General features: G+C 42.0%; 1 protein-coding gene across 6 annotated transcripts in view; it reads left to right on the plus strand.

The window, feature by feature from the left end:
* Positions 1-20,000, plus strand: part of snap91a (synaptosome associated protein 91a) — a 69,009-nt gene that overhangs the window by 23,049 nt on the left and 25,960 nt on the right. For 3 of the 6 annotated variants that reach the window (XM_037530892.1, XM_037530895.1, XM_037530897.1), the window contains exons 3-16: positions 32-107; positions 665-767; positions 1,699-1,792; positions 2,012-2,123; positions 2,279-2,385; positions 2,499-2,540; positions 6,714-6,775; positions 8,507-8,512; positions 9,168-9,180; positions 10,175-10,308; positions 11,026-11,108; positions 12,217-12,231; positions 13,700-13,897; positions 17,865-17,945. In XM_037530892.1, coding sequence (XP_037386789.1) covers positions 32-107; positions 665-767; positions 1,699-1,792; positions 2,012-2,123; positions 2,279-2,385; positions 2,499-2,540; positions 6,714-6,775; positions 8,507-8,512; positions 9,168-9,180; positions 10,175-10,308; positions 11,026-11,108; positions 12,217-12,231; positions 13,700-13,897; positions 17,865-17,945 — 1,126 coding nt within the window. The remainder of the gene's footprint in view (positions 1-31; positions 108-664; positions 768-1,698; positions 1,793-2,011; positions 2,124-2,278; positions 2,386-2,498; positions 2,541-6,713; positions 6,776-8,506; positions 8,513-9,167; positions 9,181-10,174; positions 10,309-11,025; positions 11,109-12,216; positions 12,232-13,699; positions 13,898-17,864; positions 17,946-20,000) is intronic. The other 3 variants (XM_037530893.1, XM_037530896.1, XM_037530894.1) reach the window with 3 other exon arrangements.

Below are 20,000 nucleotides of genomic sequence, written 5' to 3' on the forward strand. Positions count from 1 at the left end.
GATTCTGACTCTGATTTGGTCTTTGTTTCAGAGATTCATCCAGTTCCTCGCCTCCAGGAACACACTCTTCAATCTCAGTAATTTTTTGGACAAGACCGGCTCCCGTGGTGAGTGGTGTTCAGCAACATGTTAGCTTAGCTTTATGATTCGTTTGATTCATTATGTGTCAGATACTGTTACATCATAGCTGAGCTTTACCGCTGTGGCAGTCTTAACCTTCACCGTTATTAAAACTGCTGAAGTTTTATTCGAGCTTCTGCATCTTCTTAATTTTGGAAAAGTGATTTTAAGCTGGTTATATGATGAACAAAGTCTGGTTATAGGTTTCACCTCATTGCCCTCAGCGTGGGTTTGTTCCATCACCAATGCTCTTAATCTAACCGTTGGATGAAAACTATGAATCATGCAAGGCTGCCAGATGAGCTTTGTTCTTCACAATGGCTCAGAAGGCATCGACTACTTCTTTGACACAGATCAACTCTTGTTTATGTATATTTGCTTCTGTTCTAACATTCTGTGATTGTATTTACAATCAAAGTCCCACTTTTTCCCATATAAATGGCTTTAAATAAAGTGCTTGGGTAACTAAGACTTTCTCATAGTGCTGCATATAAAAATATTACAGATTTTGTTGTGGTGGTCTTTATTTTTCTGTGTGTTTCAGGCTACGACATGTCCACCTTCATTAGGCGCTACAGCAGATATCTTAACGAGAAAGCCTTCGCATACAGACAGATGGCTTTTGACTTCGGCCGAGTGAAGAAGGGGTAAGTCTGTCTCACTGGGAGGAAACTCTCTGGAGAAACTAGTGAATCCAGGAGGGTCCTGAAAAATCATGGGTGAACTTCAGTGTTTGAAGGAAGCCGCTTTTCTGCTGATGAGCCTAACAGAATAAATTAGAGTATCACTGTAATGAAAATAAGAAGGAAAAGAAGGTCACTGGGCTGTGGATTAGCACTGCATTCTCTAGAGTGATGGAGCTCCATCCACTACCTTTGGGATGAGCAGGAGTCCAACATCATCCAACATCAGTACTGACCTCACTAATGCTCTTGTGACTGAATGCAATCAAATCCTCACAGCAGTATCCAGCAGGCCTTTCCACTGCTGTATAACTAGATGGTTTTTCCATAAATGATGGTAAAAGAATGGCAGTGCTGACCTCCTTACTCAGCACTTTGCTGGTGCAATGAGAATAAAGGCTTGAACTTGTTCACACGCCAGTCCCGATGGTTTACATGTGGAATCTGTTTTTGTGACATCACAAAGTGTTTCAGCCCAGAGTGCTTTCTGAACGGAGCACAGTACAGGACACCAAGGTGGTTTTGGGAAGTAGTGATGCGGAGAACATTTATCTACTATTTTATTCATACATTCCACTACTTTGGTGAACCTGGAACTTTAAAGGAGAATTTAAGAATATATACAAAAATGAAGAACATGCCCTCAGGACCTCAGGGAGCTATTAATTATGACAACTGCCTAAAAGACAGGAAAAACAACCTCATGAGTTCTAAGAGACGTGGGAAAATGCTCTTGTAAAAATGAATGAATTAAAAATGAATTCATTAATTATTCAGTGACAGAACTGAAGCGTCTGTGTGCCACAGTTTTCTTATCCACATTTTTATGTAACCTTTTTTTGGAACATAAAACCAAACAAACGTGTGTGTGTGTGTGTGTGTGTGTGTGTCTCAGGGCCGACGGTGTAATGAGAACGATGTCTACAGATAAGCTGTTGAAGGGCATGCCCACCCTGCAGAGTCAGATCGACGCCCTGCTGGAGTTTGACGTGAGTCTGTTTCATGGTTTATAGGATTCAGGATCAGTTTATTATCACTTAGAGGACGTACATGAAGACATACATGAAAGATATCATTTACTCAATATAAGCTCCTTTCGAGAATGTAGTGCAGTGCGTATCCACATATATCTGATATATAATCCCACGTTTAGGCTTTATTTTGGATGCTTGTCTTTTTAGCTCTTTCTGTGCATTTTTGTTTTCCAGGTCCATCCAAACGACCTCGTCAATGGGGTGATCAACGCTGCTTTTCTGCTGCTCTTCAAGGACCTGATCAAGTTATATGCCTGCTACAACGACGGAATCATTAACCTCCTGGGCAAGAGCTGCTTCTCACTGCATTAAGACAATCAGAGCTGGAGCAGAAACTTCTAAACTACACTTTCAGTGTCTTCAGTTACTCAGTCTTTCTGTTTACCTGGAATTTAAAACACAAAGCGAATTATAATAGACATATTTATTTATTTCTTATAGAGAAATTTTTCCAGATGAAGAAAGGACAGTGCAGAGATGCTTTGGAAATCTACAAACGATTCCTGACGCGAATGACGCGGGTTTCAGAGTTCCTCAAAATTGCAGAGGTAATATAACGGCATACTTTGTTTTTAAAATGGATTCATAAAGTTTAAGTTTTAAAAGAAACCTGTTTAAACACGGCATTTTAAAAAAAATCAGCATCCTTGTTTCTTAACAGCAAGTCGGAATTGATAAGAACGATATCCCGGAACTCACTCAGGTGAGCTGATTCCTTTTTTTCAAACATAGATTATTTATTTATTTATTTATTAATTTATTTATTTATTTACCTTTAATTGCCCATAATAATGATGATGGTGTTACATTGTTTCCATATAATTACTAACATAGCATGTCAGTGTTGTGGTGTCCTTTAACGTGGTGTTGCATGTGTGGTGGTTTCCAGCCTACAAATCCCAGAAACCCCTCTCTCTCAGCTTCCTGGAGTCAGTTTTGACCAATCACAGGCATCCATTTATCGAGTTGTCATGTCATGTTGTTCTCATTCCTTGGAAGAGGACAGAGGTGTAGTCAGTGATTCGTAGGTAATGGATATGAGTAGATAAAGATTGCATTGCAGCAGTAAAATGATGTCATGAATAAGCTGCTAATACGCAAGTTATAGATATTTATGCAGCTAAATAAGTCTTTTATTTATATTTATGTATGCTAGCAAAGTTACGCGGTGTGATCGTGGATCCATTCTCTCTCCTCCATTCAGCCAGTCGTGGCAGCCACTCTGATGATTGACGGTTTGATGTTGTGCCCTGTGTTCTTGTTGCAGAGGTGCAGATTGATCACACAGGCTGAGCGTGTGAGTAGAGTGTAGTGCATACAGCTTTTCCAAGGAAGTAGGCTGTGCAGAGAGGGAGAGAGAGAGGCAGATAGCGACAGACTCACCTGCACACCGGCTCTCTCTTTCTAAACGAAGGCGGATGCGACTGAACTGTCACGGGCAGAGAAACGCCGCTTGCAGGGAAAGATGTGGCCTAGAGCAGCTGCTTCAGGCCCAGCTGGATTTCAGCAGGAGTAGAGTTTCCACATTCATCAAAACCACTAAAATACATTAGTCTTTACTGACCTGTGACCTCGCCCCACTCCACAGTTACAAATAACCAAATATCAAAATACAGTCCACAAATACCAAAGCAAGTTGGGACAGGAGCATGTTTACCGTTGTGTGGCATCACTTTCCCTTTTAATGGTAATTAATAACAATAATCATTGAAGACTAAAATTGATCAAGTTTATGAAAGAATAATATTAATCATTCTTTCTTTATACAAGTGTCCAGCTGTCCATATAGTATTTTGCGCTTCATAACGTGCCTCACATTGACTCTGGATTGCAGGTAGACCAATCTAGAACTCGCACTCTCTGTCTGATGATGCAGCCATGCTGTTTTAACAGATGGCATTGTCATGTTAAAATGAGACCTAATGAACCCTCTTTCCACGACGGTTGTTCTGCTTTCTGGCTCGGTACGTTTCCACTGAGCATCAGTCCATTTCAGATGAGCTCCAGCCCAGAGAAGACGGCAGCGTTTCTGTATGTTGTTGTTCGTAGTGCCTGCTGTGCATAGTACAGACTTAATTTGCATTTCAGGATGAAGTGATGAACCATTTTATTTGTTTATTGACACTTTGTCAAAGCATTTCTGAGCTCATGCGTTGGTATCTATCGCAGGAGCATGCTGGTTCTTAGTGGTGCACGTCTGAGGGATTGAAGGTCATGTGTATTCAGCTGTAGTCTTTGGCCCTTTTGACCCAGATATTATTCCAGATTCACTAGTCTTTCTAACATATGGCGTACTGTAGAGGGATATATCCCTAAAGTCCTTGCAGTCACTCACCAAGGAACGTATTTCTTAAACTGTTACGTCATTTACTGATGCAGTTTTTGGCAAAGTGGTGAGCCTTGATCCCTTCTTTGGTCAGAAGGACTACATTTTTCCTGGATGCTCTTTTTAGACGTAAGCATGATTGCATCACCTGCTTGATTTGTTTTTTAAACATTCCATAGTGTTCCTAGTCTTAAACTGTTCCTGTCCCAGTTGTGTAATGTGCTGCAGGCATCCGTTTCAAAATGAGGCAAATATTTACAAAAAAACATATTAAATGTCTGGTCTTTGTCCTGTTTTGGTTTAAATAAAGGACGAATTTGTCCTTTTTTGTTTTTATTTGCATTTCACATGCTGTGCCATCTGCTTTAGAACTAAACTTGGTACAGCAACATACAACGCTAACAGCCCACAGTACGAACGCTTGGGGAAGCACTCCTGACCCTTTTAGGCGATTTACCTTCCTCCACAACTGCCACCTTACTGACTTTTAAAGAAAACAGTTGGCATTTTTCTGAATTTTTCAGATATTCAGAAAATCAAAGGAAGTCATTTGTTATATTGAAACTTTCAAACCGTGGGTTCCTAAAGGCCCTGGCCGTGTTCTCCAGCTCGCTAAGCCGATGTGGTTTTGAGGCTGTGGAAGCTCTATGTTCAGGTTTAGAGTGATTTCCTCAGATGCACTGGGTTGGTTTGATGGCTTGCTCTGACAGCATGCTCCGATGCAGCGTGTTCACGTTCAGACTGAACTGGTTGTGGATCAGAGTCTAGGCTTTGCTGGATGGAGACGTGCATGGGTGTGCAAATCCTGTATAAAGCTAGCACTTCATTACGGGTTCATTCAGACAGAGCAGAGCAAGTATGCAGGAAGGGCACAGTACGCATTCTTTAAACCGATGGTTTGATTTAAAATCAGATTGAATCAATAATAGCATAGACTACAGGGCTAATGTAGCTAACAAGTAATGGCTCTTTTTCTTAGTTATGTGTAATGAAGTGATCATAAGAGGCCTCTTCCAACATCACCTCTGCTCTTCAATTACTGTTATCGTGAATTATTATCCCCTCTGTTTAAAGCATAGTAGATAAATTATATATATATATATATATATATATATATATATATATATATATATATATATATATATATATATGATAACAATATAAAATCAGGCTGCTGTGATATACGTCCAAATCAATCCAGTCCTTTAGTTATTGTGAGAGAGCAGGAAGGAAATAGTGAAGGTCATTACAGGCCATGCTTGTCCTTCACTTCAGCCAGTCCCTCATGTTTTCAGGGTCTCTTGCAAATAAGCAGAGGCTCAGGCTCCTCTCTAACGGTATGATTGGCAGTATTGGGAGGGACTAATGATTGGCAGTATTGGGAGGGACTAATGATTGGCAGTATTGGGGGGGACCTACTGCCTAATACACTATTATGAAGCCTATACTGAGTGTCAGTGCCTGCTTTTGTGGCCACTGTTATTCACACAGTGCTTACAACAGTGTTCTAGCACTTTCTAGATTCATTATAAGCCTTAGAATCCATTTTTGGAGTTTTGAGGTTTGCTTTCAGGATTATTTTGTTGTTTGTGATAATAATAATAATAATAATAATAATAATAATAATAAATTTTACTTATTCTTTTTAATGTCAACGTCAACTCAAGGTTCTTTACAGAGAAATAAAACTAAATCCATAACGTGACGTCTAGATTAGTCTTAAGATTCTACTTAAAAAGATCCAGAGTTTCTTAAAATAGCACAAAATCCATAAGACAGGAAACATTTAACAGGAAAATTCTCAAAATTCGTCTTAAACCATCCAGAGTTTATAAAACGAAGCCAAATTAATTCATGAAAATGAGAAGAGATAAAGATCCAGAATTTCTTCGAGACTCAGGAAGCTGGTTTCATAATCCTGGACCCAGTGATCGCAGACGTGAGTTTGGACGATAAAAACTTGTGTTCCTTTTTCGAAGGTGGTACTAGATATCTGGGAATGCATGGTATGTTTATCTGTTCTGTACATTTACCTGTGGTTGTGAAATGTGTCCAGTCAATGAGAAGCTTTTGTTGTAGCTCTGTTGTGCCTGGATGCATGACCAAGCTTGCCGCAGTGCATGGTGGGATGCTGGACTAGTGCATGGAGAACATTCAGCAGATCATCGCAAAATGTTGAGATTATTGTTTCTCAAACATGGTCCGAAATTTACACCCCTGAGTTCCACACTGTAGTGTTTTCCTGCTCTAACTCGCTCCTCTCAGCTCTTTACGCCTCTTCATGAGGAGAAAATGGACATGTTGGAGCAGAAAGCACAAACTGTTGTCTTGTGGGGGATCAAGGAGCTGGATTTTATCAAGCACACTGACTTAACATGGAAATATATTAGATCGTATTGACATGTAGTCTAGCTCAGTTTTTAGAAATGTTAGCTTCTAGTAAATTAAACCTTCGTCTCTCTCTAGTCTCGTTCCTTATACCCATAGGACTGCAGAGCTGTGAGGTCTTAGCTTGTTGTGGTAACTTGACTCTTTGCTCTGGATTTGTAGGCCCCTGAGAGTCTGCTGGAGTCTCTGGAGACACATCTGAACACCCTTGAGGGAAAAAGGGGGTAAGTAATGTGTGTGTGTTTAGGGATGTGGGCAGGGCCTGGATTCAGGATACTGCTTAGGACTGCTAGGTTAAAGATTCTGGGTTTAAGGGAATTGAGAATTGTTTGAATCTGCATGATATTTTGGGGTTTAGAAGTGCTGGGCACTTGGGATTAGTGGCGCTGGATATTTTGGGTTTAGGGATGTAGGAGTCTGTTGGATTTAGTGGTACTGGATATTTTGGGTTTAGGGGTGCAGGAGGCTGATGGATTTAGTGGTACTGGATATTTTGGGTTTAGGGGTGCAGGAGGCTGATGGATTTAGTGGTACTGGATATTTTGGGTTTAGGGGTGCAGGAGGCTGATGGATTTAGTGGTGCTGGATATTTTGGGTTTAGGGATGCAGGAGTCTGTTGGGTTTAGTGGTACTGGATATTTTGGGTTTAGGGGTGAAGGAGTCTGTTGGATTTAGTGGTATTGGATATTTTGGGTTTAGGGGTGCAGGAGGCTGATGGATTTAGTGGTGCTGGATATTTTGGGTTTAGGGATGGAGATGGCTGTTGGGTTGAAGGGTTACCGGGTAATTTGGTACTGTTGTGTGTTTGAGTGCTGCGTACTTTGGGATTTAGGGACGTAGAGCACTGTTAAAGCTGGTGACTGTCCAATATTATTGGGTTTAGACATCCTGGGTCCTCATTGGTAGAGGGATGCTGGGTACCATTGGGTTGAGTGGTGATGGGCAAACTTAGGCTTAGGCCACTGGGTATGCTGGGGTTGAGGGGTGCTGGTTACTGTTGTACTAAAGGTTTAGGGATACTCTTGAGGTGTGTTGGGTACTTTTAGGTGAAGGGTTGTTAAATACTACTGAGTTTAGAAGTGCTAGATAATGTTGGGTTTGGAGTTGCAGTGTACTTTGGGATTTGGAAGTGCAGGGTACTGTTAGGTTTGTGGGCACTGGGTACGTGGGGTTCCTATTTAGCTTTAGGAGTATACTGTTTGAGCCTATGACGATATGTTTGGTAGCTGATGGAAGTAGGGATGCTGGGTACTTTGGGGTTAATGGTGAAGGGTACTGTTGGGTTTAGGGTAGCTAGATGCTCTGAAGATTAGGAATGCTGGGTACATTTTGGCATTTAGTGGTGCTGGGTATAGTTAGGTTAAGGGTCCTGGGTACCCTTTGGGGTTAGGAGCTGTTGGGTGTAGTGTTGCTGGGCACTGTTGAGTTTAGTGGTACTGGGTACTGCTGCACTGAGGGGTGGCAGATACAGTTGGATTGAGAGATGTTGAGTGTTACTGAGTTTATGCTGGCTATTGTTGAGTTTATGGGTTTTGGGTACTGTTAGTGGGTACTGTTGGGTACTGTCAGGTTTAGGGTACTGGGTACAGTCGAGTTTAGGGTACTGGGTACAGTCAGGTTTAGGGTACTGGGTACAGTCGAGTTTAGGGTACTGGGCACCACTGGGTGCTTTGAGCTGTTGGGTTTAGTGGTGCTGGGTGCTGATCTACTGTGTACCTTCATAGTTCTGTTATAAGATGGGAGACAGGCACAGGTACTCAATCAGGGTGCAGGTAATTATGGGTTTGGATTTGTCACTGTGCCATGCTGTACCAAACTGCCCAGTGGAATTATTATTATTATTATTATTATTATTATTAATTGCCAATGATTTATACAGAGACATATTAAAATGCTGAGACTATTGAAAAGTTAAGTGCAATTAACATTTCCTCTCCCCTGTTTTGTGTTAACAGTGATGAGTAAGTATTCAGTAAAATGCACATCGTAATGGATGTGTTTGAAGATCTGTATTTATGTACTTGATTTCTTTTTTCATTGCTGTTGTGATGTTCACTTTGCAATTCTATGGATTCAATTCTTGAACTTCAGTTTTTGGTGGCTTCAGAACAATGAAGTTCACTCTGTCCCAGATCTGTAGAATTGGTGTGAATACAGTCTTTGGTCCAGTGTAACGGTGTAAAAGTTAAGCTTGTGCCAAATTAGAATCTGATTTATGATCTACAAGCTAATGGATGTTGACCAAATCAGTTATGTTGAGTTTTTAAATTGTGGTGCGATATGAATTCTGCTGTTCTGCATTGTTCATATCAGCATCCCTCACTGTTTGTCTTGTAACCCTGTAGCTGTGCATGTCAGCCAAGAATATTCTTCCTTTTCATGAGAGTGAAATCTTTACACAAGATTTCAGGAGCTGGAACTGATCGTCTGTGTTGGGGAGAATGGAGATGTTTTGATACGGTGGCATTTATGCTGTATACTGATTGATGCCTTGTCCTCCTGCTTGCTGTTCAGCTACATTTCCATAGCCGAGTCATTTCATTATGGCTGTGTATTTGTGCATCATGACACATTTTGCTTGAGCAGTTTTAAAATTCTTGTTTGTTCTACTTTTAGGTCGCCAACTAAGGTAAGCAACACTATCTAATTTAAAGTTAGAACTAGTAATACGCTGTAACTTATTGCAATAAGTATTCATTGTAAGACATCACTCACTGATGTCCTTGCAGCTGTTGTTCACCTAGGGCTAAAAAACAAACTGCTAAGGATCATATGGATTGTAAACAGACCCCTATGGATGATGCCCGATTCCTGAAGGACGATATCTGGGTCCATTCAGAAATCTTATTAAACATGCAGGGAGTCGGGTGGAATTTATCCCAACATCTCCAACCTCTTAACACCTCTCCCAAAAGCTTTACCCATCCATAGAATACAGTTTTTGAGTGTTTAATGATGATCATTTGAAATGTTTATTGATTGCTTCAAATACATTTCTGAATAAATTAGAAAACGGTAAAATCTCAGAGTCACATTAAATTCCCCAAAGCAATGTATTTAGTGGAAACTCTCAGCTGGGGAGAAGCGCCCAGATACCCAGATGTCTATTCCCAAAGTGGGGTGTTGTTAGATTCACTGGTTAAAAGAGAGCAAAGAGGTTACGATTCATTAATTGCACTTAATTATGATATGAATAAACATGAAAGTGTTAACATATGCAAACTTAATTACAAAGAAGAAAGCTCAACAAATCCTCTCACCTCTGGGTTCTCTGAGAACGAGCTGGTCTGAAAGCTCAGTGCCTCCGAACAGTGATTCTGTGTAGATCCTGTCAGCTGGACTAGAGAACGAGAGATAAGATCTCAGCAAAACATGAGGAGTTAGGTTCTTTCCACCCAGAGAAAAGTGACATATATAGATATATAGACATAAAAGTAAAATATATACCATATAAAACATGTGCCGTGAAGGTAAAAGTACCGTGTCTGGCTGTATTGATAACACATACAAACTAAATAAAGTAATAAATAAGTGGATCACTGCCTCCTGTGTAAAGCCCCTGTGTGTGTGTGTGTGTGTGTGTGTGTGTGTGTGTGTGTGTGTGTGTGTGTGTGTGTGTATAGAAAATGTCAGCAGCCAGTAACGGGACGCCTGCTGGGACTCCAGTGAAGACAGCAGAGGCCGTTCCTGCACCGGTCAGCGCAGCAGCTGCTGCCCCTCAGCCGCCTGCTGCCGAGCCGAAAGCAGCAGCATTGAAGTGAGCCTGCACTCCTCCAATCACTGCACTCCTCCATCACTCCAACACTGCACTCCTCCAATCACTGCACTCCTCCATCACTCCAACACTGCACTCCTCCAATCACTGCACTCCATCACTGCACTCCTCCATCACTCCAACAATGCAGACCTCCAACACTGCACTCCTCTATCACTCCATCACTGCACTTCTCCATCACTCCAACAATGCACACCTCCATCACTGCACTCCTCCATCATTCCAACAATGCACTCCTCCATCATTCCAACAATGCACACCTCCATCACTGCACTCCTCCATCATTCCAACAATGCACACCTCCATCACTGCACTCCTCCATCATTCCAACAATGCACACCTCCATTACTGCACTCCTCCATCATTCCAACAATGCACACCTCCATCACTCCAACAATGCACACCTCCATCACTGCACTCCTCCATCATTCCAACAATGCACACCTCCATCACTCCAACAATGCACACCTCCATCACTGCACTCTTCCATCATTCCAACAATGCACACCTCCATCACTCCAACAATACAGACCTCCATCACTGCACTCCTCCATCACTCCAAAAATGCACTCCTCCATCATTCCAACAATGCCCCCCTCCATCACTGCACTCCTCCATCACTCCAACACAGTGCTCCTCTGTCACACCATTTAGACATCACAGCCTCATCCATCTCTCGCTCTCGCTTTCTCTCTGCAGCAGTGGATTTAATGATCTGGTGGATTTTGATTTGCTGGCTCCCAGTGCAGGTGCCTCCGCAGCTCCCACAGCATCATGGGGAGGTACAGTTACAATTCCCTGCAACCCCCCCCCCCTCTCTCTCTCTCCTCTCTCTCCCCCCCCCCCTCCCTCTCTCTCTCTCCTCTCTCTCTCTCCCCCCCCCCCCTCTCTCTCTCTCTCTCCCCCTTTGCTCTTTCTCTCATCATCTATCTTTCTCTTTCTCACATTTGTTTTCTTTCTCTCTCTACGTCTTTTGGAGTTAAGCTCTGTATTTTTTAAGCATACAAGCATTTTAACCCTTTTTATATGGAATTTATTCTGTAATAACAATGTATCCATCATTAGAATGTGGTAATATTAATGTAATGATACTTTTTATAATTATTACCTGTCTGATTTCCATTTCTCCCTCTAACACTAACAGTCTCTGTCATTCTCACTCTCGCACACACTCACTCTCACACACTCACTCTCACACACACTCACTCTCACTCTCACACACACTCACTCTCACACACACTCACTCTCACACACACTCACTCTCACACACTCACTCTCACAAACACTCACTCTCACACACACTCACTCTCACACACTCACTCTCACAAACACTCACTCTCGCACACACTCACTCTCACACACTCACTCTCACACACACTCACTCCCACACACACTCACTCTCACACACACTCACTCTCACACACACTCACTCCCACACACTCACTCCCACACACTCACTCTCACACACTCACTCTCACTCTCGCACACACTCACTCCCACACACTCACTCTCACTCTCGCACACACTCACTCTCACACACACTCACTCCCACACACTCACTCTCACTCTCGCACACACTCACTCCCACATACTCACTCTCACACACACTCACTCTCACACACACTCACTCCCACACACTCACTCTCACACACACTCACTCTCACACACACTCACTCCCACACACTCACTCTCGCACACACTCACTCTCACTCTCACACACACTCACTCTCACACACACTCACTCCCACACACTCACTCTCACACACACTCACTCTCGCACAGAATGAGTGCATATATGTGTCAGACTCTCTTTTCTCTTTCTCTTTCTCTCCCTGCCTGCTTGCTCCTCCTCTTGTCCCTCTGTCTGGCCTCCTTTCTGCTGTGTCTCAGATCTTCTGGGTGAGGGTGAGTTGACCTGCTTTATACCTGCACCCACTGTCCATTTCTCAGAAACACCTGCTGTGGTGCACTTAGTCACAGTTACTGCCTGCAACTCATCTGCACAGTACATCATCCCCCCTCCTCCCCATAAATCCATAGAAAGAGACCACCAGAGGACCACTGCTAAAAGATCACTGACACAAGCTGTATTTTAGCAGAGGGGCTACAGTCTCTAACTGTACACCAGCCAGGTGAAGCTGCACGGGAGGATTTTCTAATGAAATGGACAGAGAAATCACGGGGTGTGTTTAAAGTGCCTTACATACAACATGATACCCACATGTTGTATATCAAATGTTCAGAACAATCTGAGCTCTCTTTATAATGAGGCCCTATTGACCTGGAGCTCTGTGTACAGTGATAATTCAGTCCTAAAGCTGAAAACCGAAGTCCGGTTTTAGAAATTCTTCATGTTTCTTCTGAAAACACAGCTTCACTCATGTGGACGAATCCACCAGCTCCACATGGTAAAAGGCAGATGACATGTATCTCAGCCCCTCTTCATAGGCTCATAACTCCAGATGTAAGTCTCGTGTGATCTCGTGATAAGATGGAATGGAAAGGGCGGCTCTACAGATTCAGGAAGGGTTTGAACTGGATTTCTGAGCTGGATCATCACAAAGATATTAATAGAAACACAGAGAAACACCTAATTTGATGATTTGAAGGTTAACGTCCCTTCTGAGCCTTCAGCTCTTCTCTTTTACTCAGTCTCTGTGCCTAAACACGTTTGTTTTAGCCTGATGTGAAAACAGTTTCTTCATAAACTGTCATCTGATTTTCTGCTGCTTATCTGTGTCTTTCCAAACTTAATCTTTGATCTCTTCTTTTTCTTCTCTTCTCCTTTGTTTTCTTCCTTTCTGTTCTCTTCTCTTTCTATTATCTTGTCATTTTTCCATTCTGTTCTCTTCTACTTAATTTCATTTTTTTTCTTTCATTTTTTTCTCTCCTCTCCTCTTCGCTTCCCTTCTCTTACTTTACCTTCCCTCCTCTCCTCTTCCTTCCCTCCTCTCCTCTTCCCTTCCCTTCTCTTCCCTTCCCTTCTCTTCCTATCCCTTCCCTCTTCTCCTCTCCTCTTGCCTTCCCTTCCCTTCTCTTCCTTTCCCTCCCCTTTCTTTCTCTTGCTTTCCCTTCCCTCCTCTCCTCTCCTTTTCCCTCCTCTCCTCTCCACTCCTCTCCTGTCCTCTCCTCTTCCCTTCCCTTTCCCTTTCCCTTCCCTTTCCCTTCCCTTTCCCTTCCCTTCCCTTTCCCTTCCTTTTCCCTCCTCTCCTCTCCTCTCCACTCCTCTCCTGTCCTCTCCTCTTCCCTTCCCTTTCCCTTTCCCTTCCCTTTCCCTTCCCTTCCCTTCCCTTTCCCTTCCTTTTCCCTTCCATCCTCTCCTATCCTCTTCTCTTCCCTTTCCTTCCCTTCCCTTCCCTCCCCTCCTCTCCAGACTCTCTCTCAGCTCCTGCTGCAGCTCTGCTGTCTGACTCTGACTCCGCTGCTGCTGCTCCGGCTGATTCTGCTGAAACAGGCGCCGTGACTGCAGCTGAACCTGCAGCTAACGCTAGCGCTGCTGCCCCAGCAGCCCCAGCCTCGCTTCCTACACCTGCCCCAACCACATCCATCTCAGACATGGACCTATTCGGAGGTCAGTCAACCTCTCCCTGGAGGCTGGCTACACTAAACTAGGCTAAACTAATCTAATCTAGGCTATGGGAGGCTCGGCTTGGCTAGATAACCATCTGCTCTCTTCAATCCAATCACTGTCCAGTTAGACGCCTGGAGGCCGGGCAGTAGTGAAGCTTTGGTTATGAAAAATAAATCTGGTGTTTCCTGATGTGTAGAGTACCAGTCAAGTTTGGACCTACCAGAACCACATTCTGGAATAACAGTGAAGACAATCAAATCTCTGAAATAACACTGACAGAACTGGGCAGTGACCAAAGAAAGTGTCCAGGTCCAGCGGCGCATGGACGTTCGTTCACCCTGGAGATGAACAGTACAATAAAAACTAAACACTGTCACAACCAGCCAGCACTGTCAGCGCAGCCTTCAACAAACCAGTACATGAAATATTAAAAAAAATATTATTAATGAAATAATGAGCGCACAGATCTGTAGGCGAATGGCTGGAAAGTCACATCTCACAGCAAGAACAGTGCCAGCAAACACGTACAGTAGCAGTAAACCAGGGCATTGCATGCTAAAATATACACTTCAAAAATGTGGTTCTTCAAGGGTTCTTTAGTATGGAACTGAAAGAAGCCTTTGCATGATGTGCATTGAGAAAAGGCTCTTCAGATTGATGGACAATGTGTTGTAGATGGTAGCACCAAGGGTTCCACTATTATCATGAGCCAAAGAACCCTTTTTTGGTAATATGTAGAACCCTTTTTGTCAAAAGTGTATAGATATAAACCTTTTTGGTGATACCAGAACCCGTCTCTGTTCTACTTATGCATGAAATTAGCTATTTTTACTAGTTCAACAGATGGATTTGAAAATAGCGCTATAGACTGTATAACATTGGCGGCGTTTGCTAAAGATTTGGCTTGGTTTAAAACTGGAGGTGGTTTTAAAACAGTGGTTTTAAAACTGGATTGGCCAAAGGTGTGATTAGTGAATGGACTCTGATCAAGAGTTGATGGTCCTGCTTCTCGGAGAGACTAAAGAATCAGTCTAAAGAATCATTACATGATGTAAAGAACACAAAGGGTGCTCATGGTTCTATATCGAACCATTTTCTTTACCAAAGAACCCTTGAAGAACCATCGCTTTTAAAAGTGTAGCATAAGCTTCTAGCTCTCGTTAATATGTAAAATATGATTCATCAACTTTCATTTTTCCCTCAAGATTTTACATACAAATCCAAAATCCTGTATTTAATAGAAAGTTGCTCTTTTTTTCTAATAGGTTTGTTTCTTTTTCTTTGCTTTTAATAACAGGAAAAAAACCCTGAACAAGCCCAGACTGTCTTTTCCTTTAGACTCTTCAAAAAAGCCTCAATTCTCTCAGTCAGCTTCAGAAAGAGACACTCGGACTACATGATCGCATCATGATGACTGACAAAGTGTACATTGTTGTGTTGGACATAAAGTCACATGCAGTCAATGTCACTGTTTGTCTTAGAAATGTCAAACAGTTAAGCTCAAATCTTTACATCAAAATATCTTTAAGACCAGACATTCAGTCAGGTGGGTCCAATCGTTTGACTGGTACTGTCCCTGTGTTGTTATCAGCAGCACTTTACATGCACAAAATTCTGATAAATGATAATCATTTATTGATTTTCCGTGGCCTCATTAGTTTTCAAGCCCATCATACTGGTAACGGCAACTGGTTGATTAAATCTGTGCTGTTTAATCAACAGGTGGCTGAATGTGCTTTCTGAAGCACACACATGCTAATAGCTTTAGCCGGCTGGTGACAGACAGCTTTGCTTTTCGGGTGTCACACGACCAGAGCAGCTCGTGTTCAGGTCACCACTCTGGACGTGTGGTCACAGGACACGAAGGTCTATGTAAGCCTGAAAAGAAAACTTGAGTGATAAATCACAGTTACACAGTTACAGTTACACAGTTACAGTTACACAGTTACAGTTACACAGTTACAGTTACACAGTTACAGTTACACAGTTCACCCCCTGGCTGGTTTTGCAAGGACTGATTTTTTTTTTTACTTTTTCTACGCGGCTAATGCTAATTACACAAATTACCCAACAAGGCTAGCAAGTTAAACCTGTTAGCATCATGCAAACTGCCCGCCTCAATCATCACCCACCTGCCTCAGGCTGCATCATGTTGTAATATGATGTTTATATGGTTTCTGACACCGCTTCACTGATACGTCCCAACCCATACCAAATACCTAAAACTAAGCACAGCATTTTGTTTTTGTTTCTTTTGAGTCAGAAAAAGAGTCAAAATGATTACAGAGTCACAGCGTTATTCTGAGTACAGACAGAACCAGCGGTACTAAATACTGTAATGCAGTTCTGTTACTTACTACTTTCTGGAACAGTATCTCAATACTCATTACTTCTGCCTGTCGCTGTACCAAAGTATCTCACCATATCCACAGATACTGTTTCTTACCCCCTTAACGTTCCAGGTTTATTTCATACTAAGACGTATTATTCATTAACTACTAGCATTTCACTGCCATCTAATGCTCCTATAGGTGCAAAAGTATCACTTATTCTTATGTTATAAGAGTGTGTAATAAAACTTTAGGCCTGCTGGCGAATCCACGGCTTGTTTAGGGGTTAAAACAAGCAAAACGATCTGCCAATAGAGGTCATTTCACCTAAAGTAAACATTTCTTATGTTCTTCTTATGTTCTTACAGCAGTCTCAAAATAATGAATGTTAGTCATAACGACTAGATTCAAGATGAGTTCACCTCATTTGCAGTGCAGCTGAGCCAATACAGAGATCAGGGACTGAGAAGTTCCCTGATCATAACAAATGCTACAAAGTAATAATAATCATTCTAGTAAATTTTAAAAAATCAATTAATAATCCATTAAAATGACAATAATATAGTACTTTTATAAATAAAATACAATAAGTATAAATACCAAAAATAATAGATTAAATAAGTAAAGAAATAAAATATGTAAAATCATAGATTGGCCATATTGTATTAAATTAAACAAAATACTTATTTAATTCTTGTAAAGCAAGAAGATTCTTACATTTTTAGTTCCCAATACATCATATACACTCATAATTTATATTTTTAGGTTCTTTCTGGGCTATGTATTTACAAAACATTTATAATTTATCATGCTCTTTTGTGCAAAGAGTTGATGCTTCTTTCTATGTTACGCCTAACACCAATTTTAAATCTTGGCAGATGAAGCAGATCGGTTCCGCAATGGTTTCATTTTATCACCAGTCAAGTGAGTGAAAAATAGTGCAGTAGTGATGGAGGTGTAAAAGCTGCACAGTTACATTTTATGTGCCTGTATTGAGCAGAAATGTGGCTCATTCAAATGCAGTTGAAGCTCTAGCACTTGAGATATTAGACATTTTCAGGTTTCACTGCAAAATGCATTTTATGTCACCTTGACTACAGTGGTGTCAGAAGTGGGCTTAAAGTAGCCAATACCCAATCCATTAACAATTGCTTGGATCAGCTCAGATCGGGACGTCTCCACTGTGCGACATACTGTTGTCTATAATAATAGACAGAAGTACCTTGTATAGCTAAAAAACAGTATGAGTGGCCATCTTACATCCTGAATTTGGCCTGTACTTTTGTCCAAACCTGTCATACAGTTTCGGGATGAAGTCTGTTTGGAATGCAGTTTGTACATCATCATGTATTACATGCTAATTGATGCAGTTAGCTTTACATTAGCCTCACAGCTGTGGTGTAAGTCTAAAGAAGCAAACGTCAGATTCCTTGTGTCTGTTTAACTCCTTTCAGGCTACATAGAACTTTATTTATTTATTTATTTATTTATTTTTTGCTTACTGTCAGGCTCTGATTTCCTGCATTGATTCTCTTCCTCCTTCTGTCTTTTTCTCTTTCATTTGTTCATCCCCTCTGTTATTTGGCTGGGTTTTGTTTGTTTGTTTGTTTGTTTGTTTTGCCTGCGTGGTGCTGCAGATGCGTTTGCCCCCTCCCCGGGCGATGGGCCAGTTGAGGGCGGGGCTCCAGCAGTCGCTGCTGATGCATGTGCCGGATCTGGTGGGTGGACACACTGGGACGTGTGTGTGTGTGTGTGTGTGTTAATGTCCATGAACAAGTGTGTTTGAATGTAATTACAGTAGTTTGACTGTAGGTACTTTGTGTGTGTGTGTGTGTGTGTGTGTGTGTGTGTGTGTGTGTGTGTGTGTGTGTGTGTGTGTGTGTGAGAGAGAGAGAGAGAGGAGGTGTGTGTGTGTGTGTGTGTGTGTGTGTGTGTGTGTGTGTGTGTGTGTGTGTGTGTGTGAGAGAGAGAGAGAGAGGAGGTGTGTGTGTGTGTGGATGCCCTGTGTCTGTCAGAAAGTAAACTGTGCACTTTAAAAAAATTATAAAAAAATGAAATCAGGCCACCTTGAAATTTTAAGTCAAGCCTCTGCAGGATTTTTTACTGTTTCTCGTTTAGTTCAGTCAGCAGTCCTAATGTGCAGTCCGTCAGACTCCACCACGCAGTTTCATTTGCATTTGGTCGCCTCCTTACAGGTCAAAATTGCTTAAATGGTTTGTTGGATTTAGCCAGTGGCGACAGGTTGCAGCTTGGATGATTGTTTTTATTTCATGGGTCATAATGTCACATTGACGCAAACTATAAAAATATTCCGTTTTATTTTTCAGTTTCAGTTTCAATTACAGTTTGTTAAGTGTTGTAAACAGCTGTCAGAAAACATCGTCATCACTCTGAATAATAAAGAATCTGTGTGGCCACGCCCCTGAAGCCAGGTTGTTTGTTGCCTTGGTGACGCCACTGCCAGTTATTGTGCGTTCTGACATGCCCACACAGTTAGCAGGTAGCAGCTTAGAGATTTTGGAGCCTTTGCTTACTCCACTTTTTCCGCCCCATGTCTTTACTCTACTATGAACCTTAGCATTAATAATGCCTTCACAGATGTTCGAGTTACCTGTGCAGTTAGCACCAACACACCATGACGAATGTTCTAAAGCTTCTAAACTTTGTGTTGGGAACAATTCCTCCTTGGCCAGGAGAACAAACGGCCTTTATTTCCAAAAATAATGTAAAAGATCGACTTTTCAGACCGTAGCGTGGCTTTGCATCAGGCCATCTCAGACAAGCCTTAGCCCAGAGAAGACAGCAGCATTGTTACGGGCTGGTCTAGGTCAGGACGCAACTCTCTCCCTCTCTCTCCATGCCCTCCTGGTTCAAGGCTGTAGACACATGTGAAGCAGTAGGGGAGGGAAGGGTAAAATAACAAACAAAGCGATAAATAAACCAATAAACCCAAATACACCAGTAGCCAAGCTTTCCCAACAGCACAGCTTGACAGCAGTAGTGTCGCTCAAATGGCTGCAGGTAACTGGGGAGACGACGGAAGCCACGCCAGAAGCAAAAGCACCGCACTTCCTGCTGGGCGTCTCTCGTCCATAGGCGGCTCCCCCTGGTGGTGGTTCTGTATGTAGTTGATATGTGGCTTTTGTTTTGCATAGTAGAGCCATAATTTGCATTTTTTGATGCAGCAATGAACTAAATTTACTGAAAAGGATTTTCAAAGTTACTGCCTAACCCTCTTTAGTTCAGATCCTGGAGACACCATAGCCCCCCAGCCCCCCTAACACCCACACCAGGCTGAGGGATCTGTGTTATGGGTGGACGTTGCAACGACTAATTTATGGAGAGGAACTGAGCAAAAATGTAAGCAATTTCAGGAGGCAACAATGCACACTGGGCTTTTTGGGTTTGTTTTTTTGAACAAGCTCAACTGTTTTGTTGACGTAACTGAAGCTGCAGTATTATTAATTTTTTTCTAGAACTTTTGACTAAAAAGTTCTTAAAAGTTCTTAAAACATAAAAACAGAAGGTTTTGCAGAAGGTTGACTTAAAATTGACCTGAATTATAAATGATTACAGTGTGTGTATGTGTGAGTGTGTGTATGTAATACAGTATAATTGTGAAGCTCACATCTACATAAAAACACCTCCTGAAGTTTTGTTTGACTCACATGGCTTCAGTAGTCAAAGATGCTCGCGCGAGCCCAACACGCTACACCCAGCTCCTACTGCTGCTTCCTCTTACTATCCTCATAGTAAGACTCATCAGGAAAAGC

This window comes from Pygocentrus nattereri, chromosome 19, assembly GCF_015220715.1.
Source record: "Pygocentrus nattereri isolate fPygNat1 chromosome 19, fPygNat1.pri, whole genome shotgun sequence".
Classification (NCBI taxonomy): Eukaryota; Metazoa; Chordata; class Actinopteri; order Characiformes; family Serrasalmidae; genus Pygocentrus; species Pygocentrus nattereri.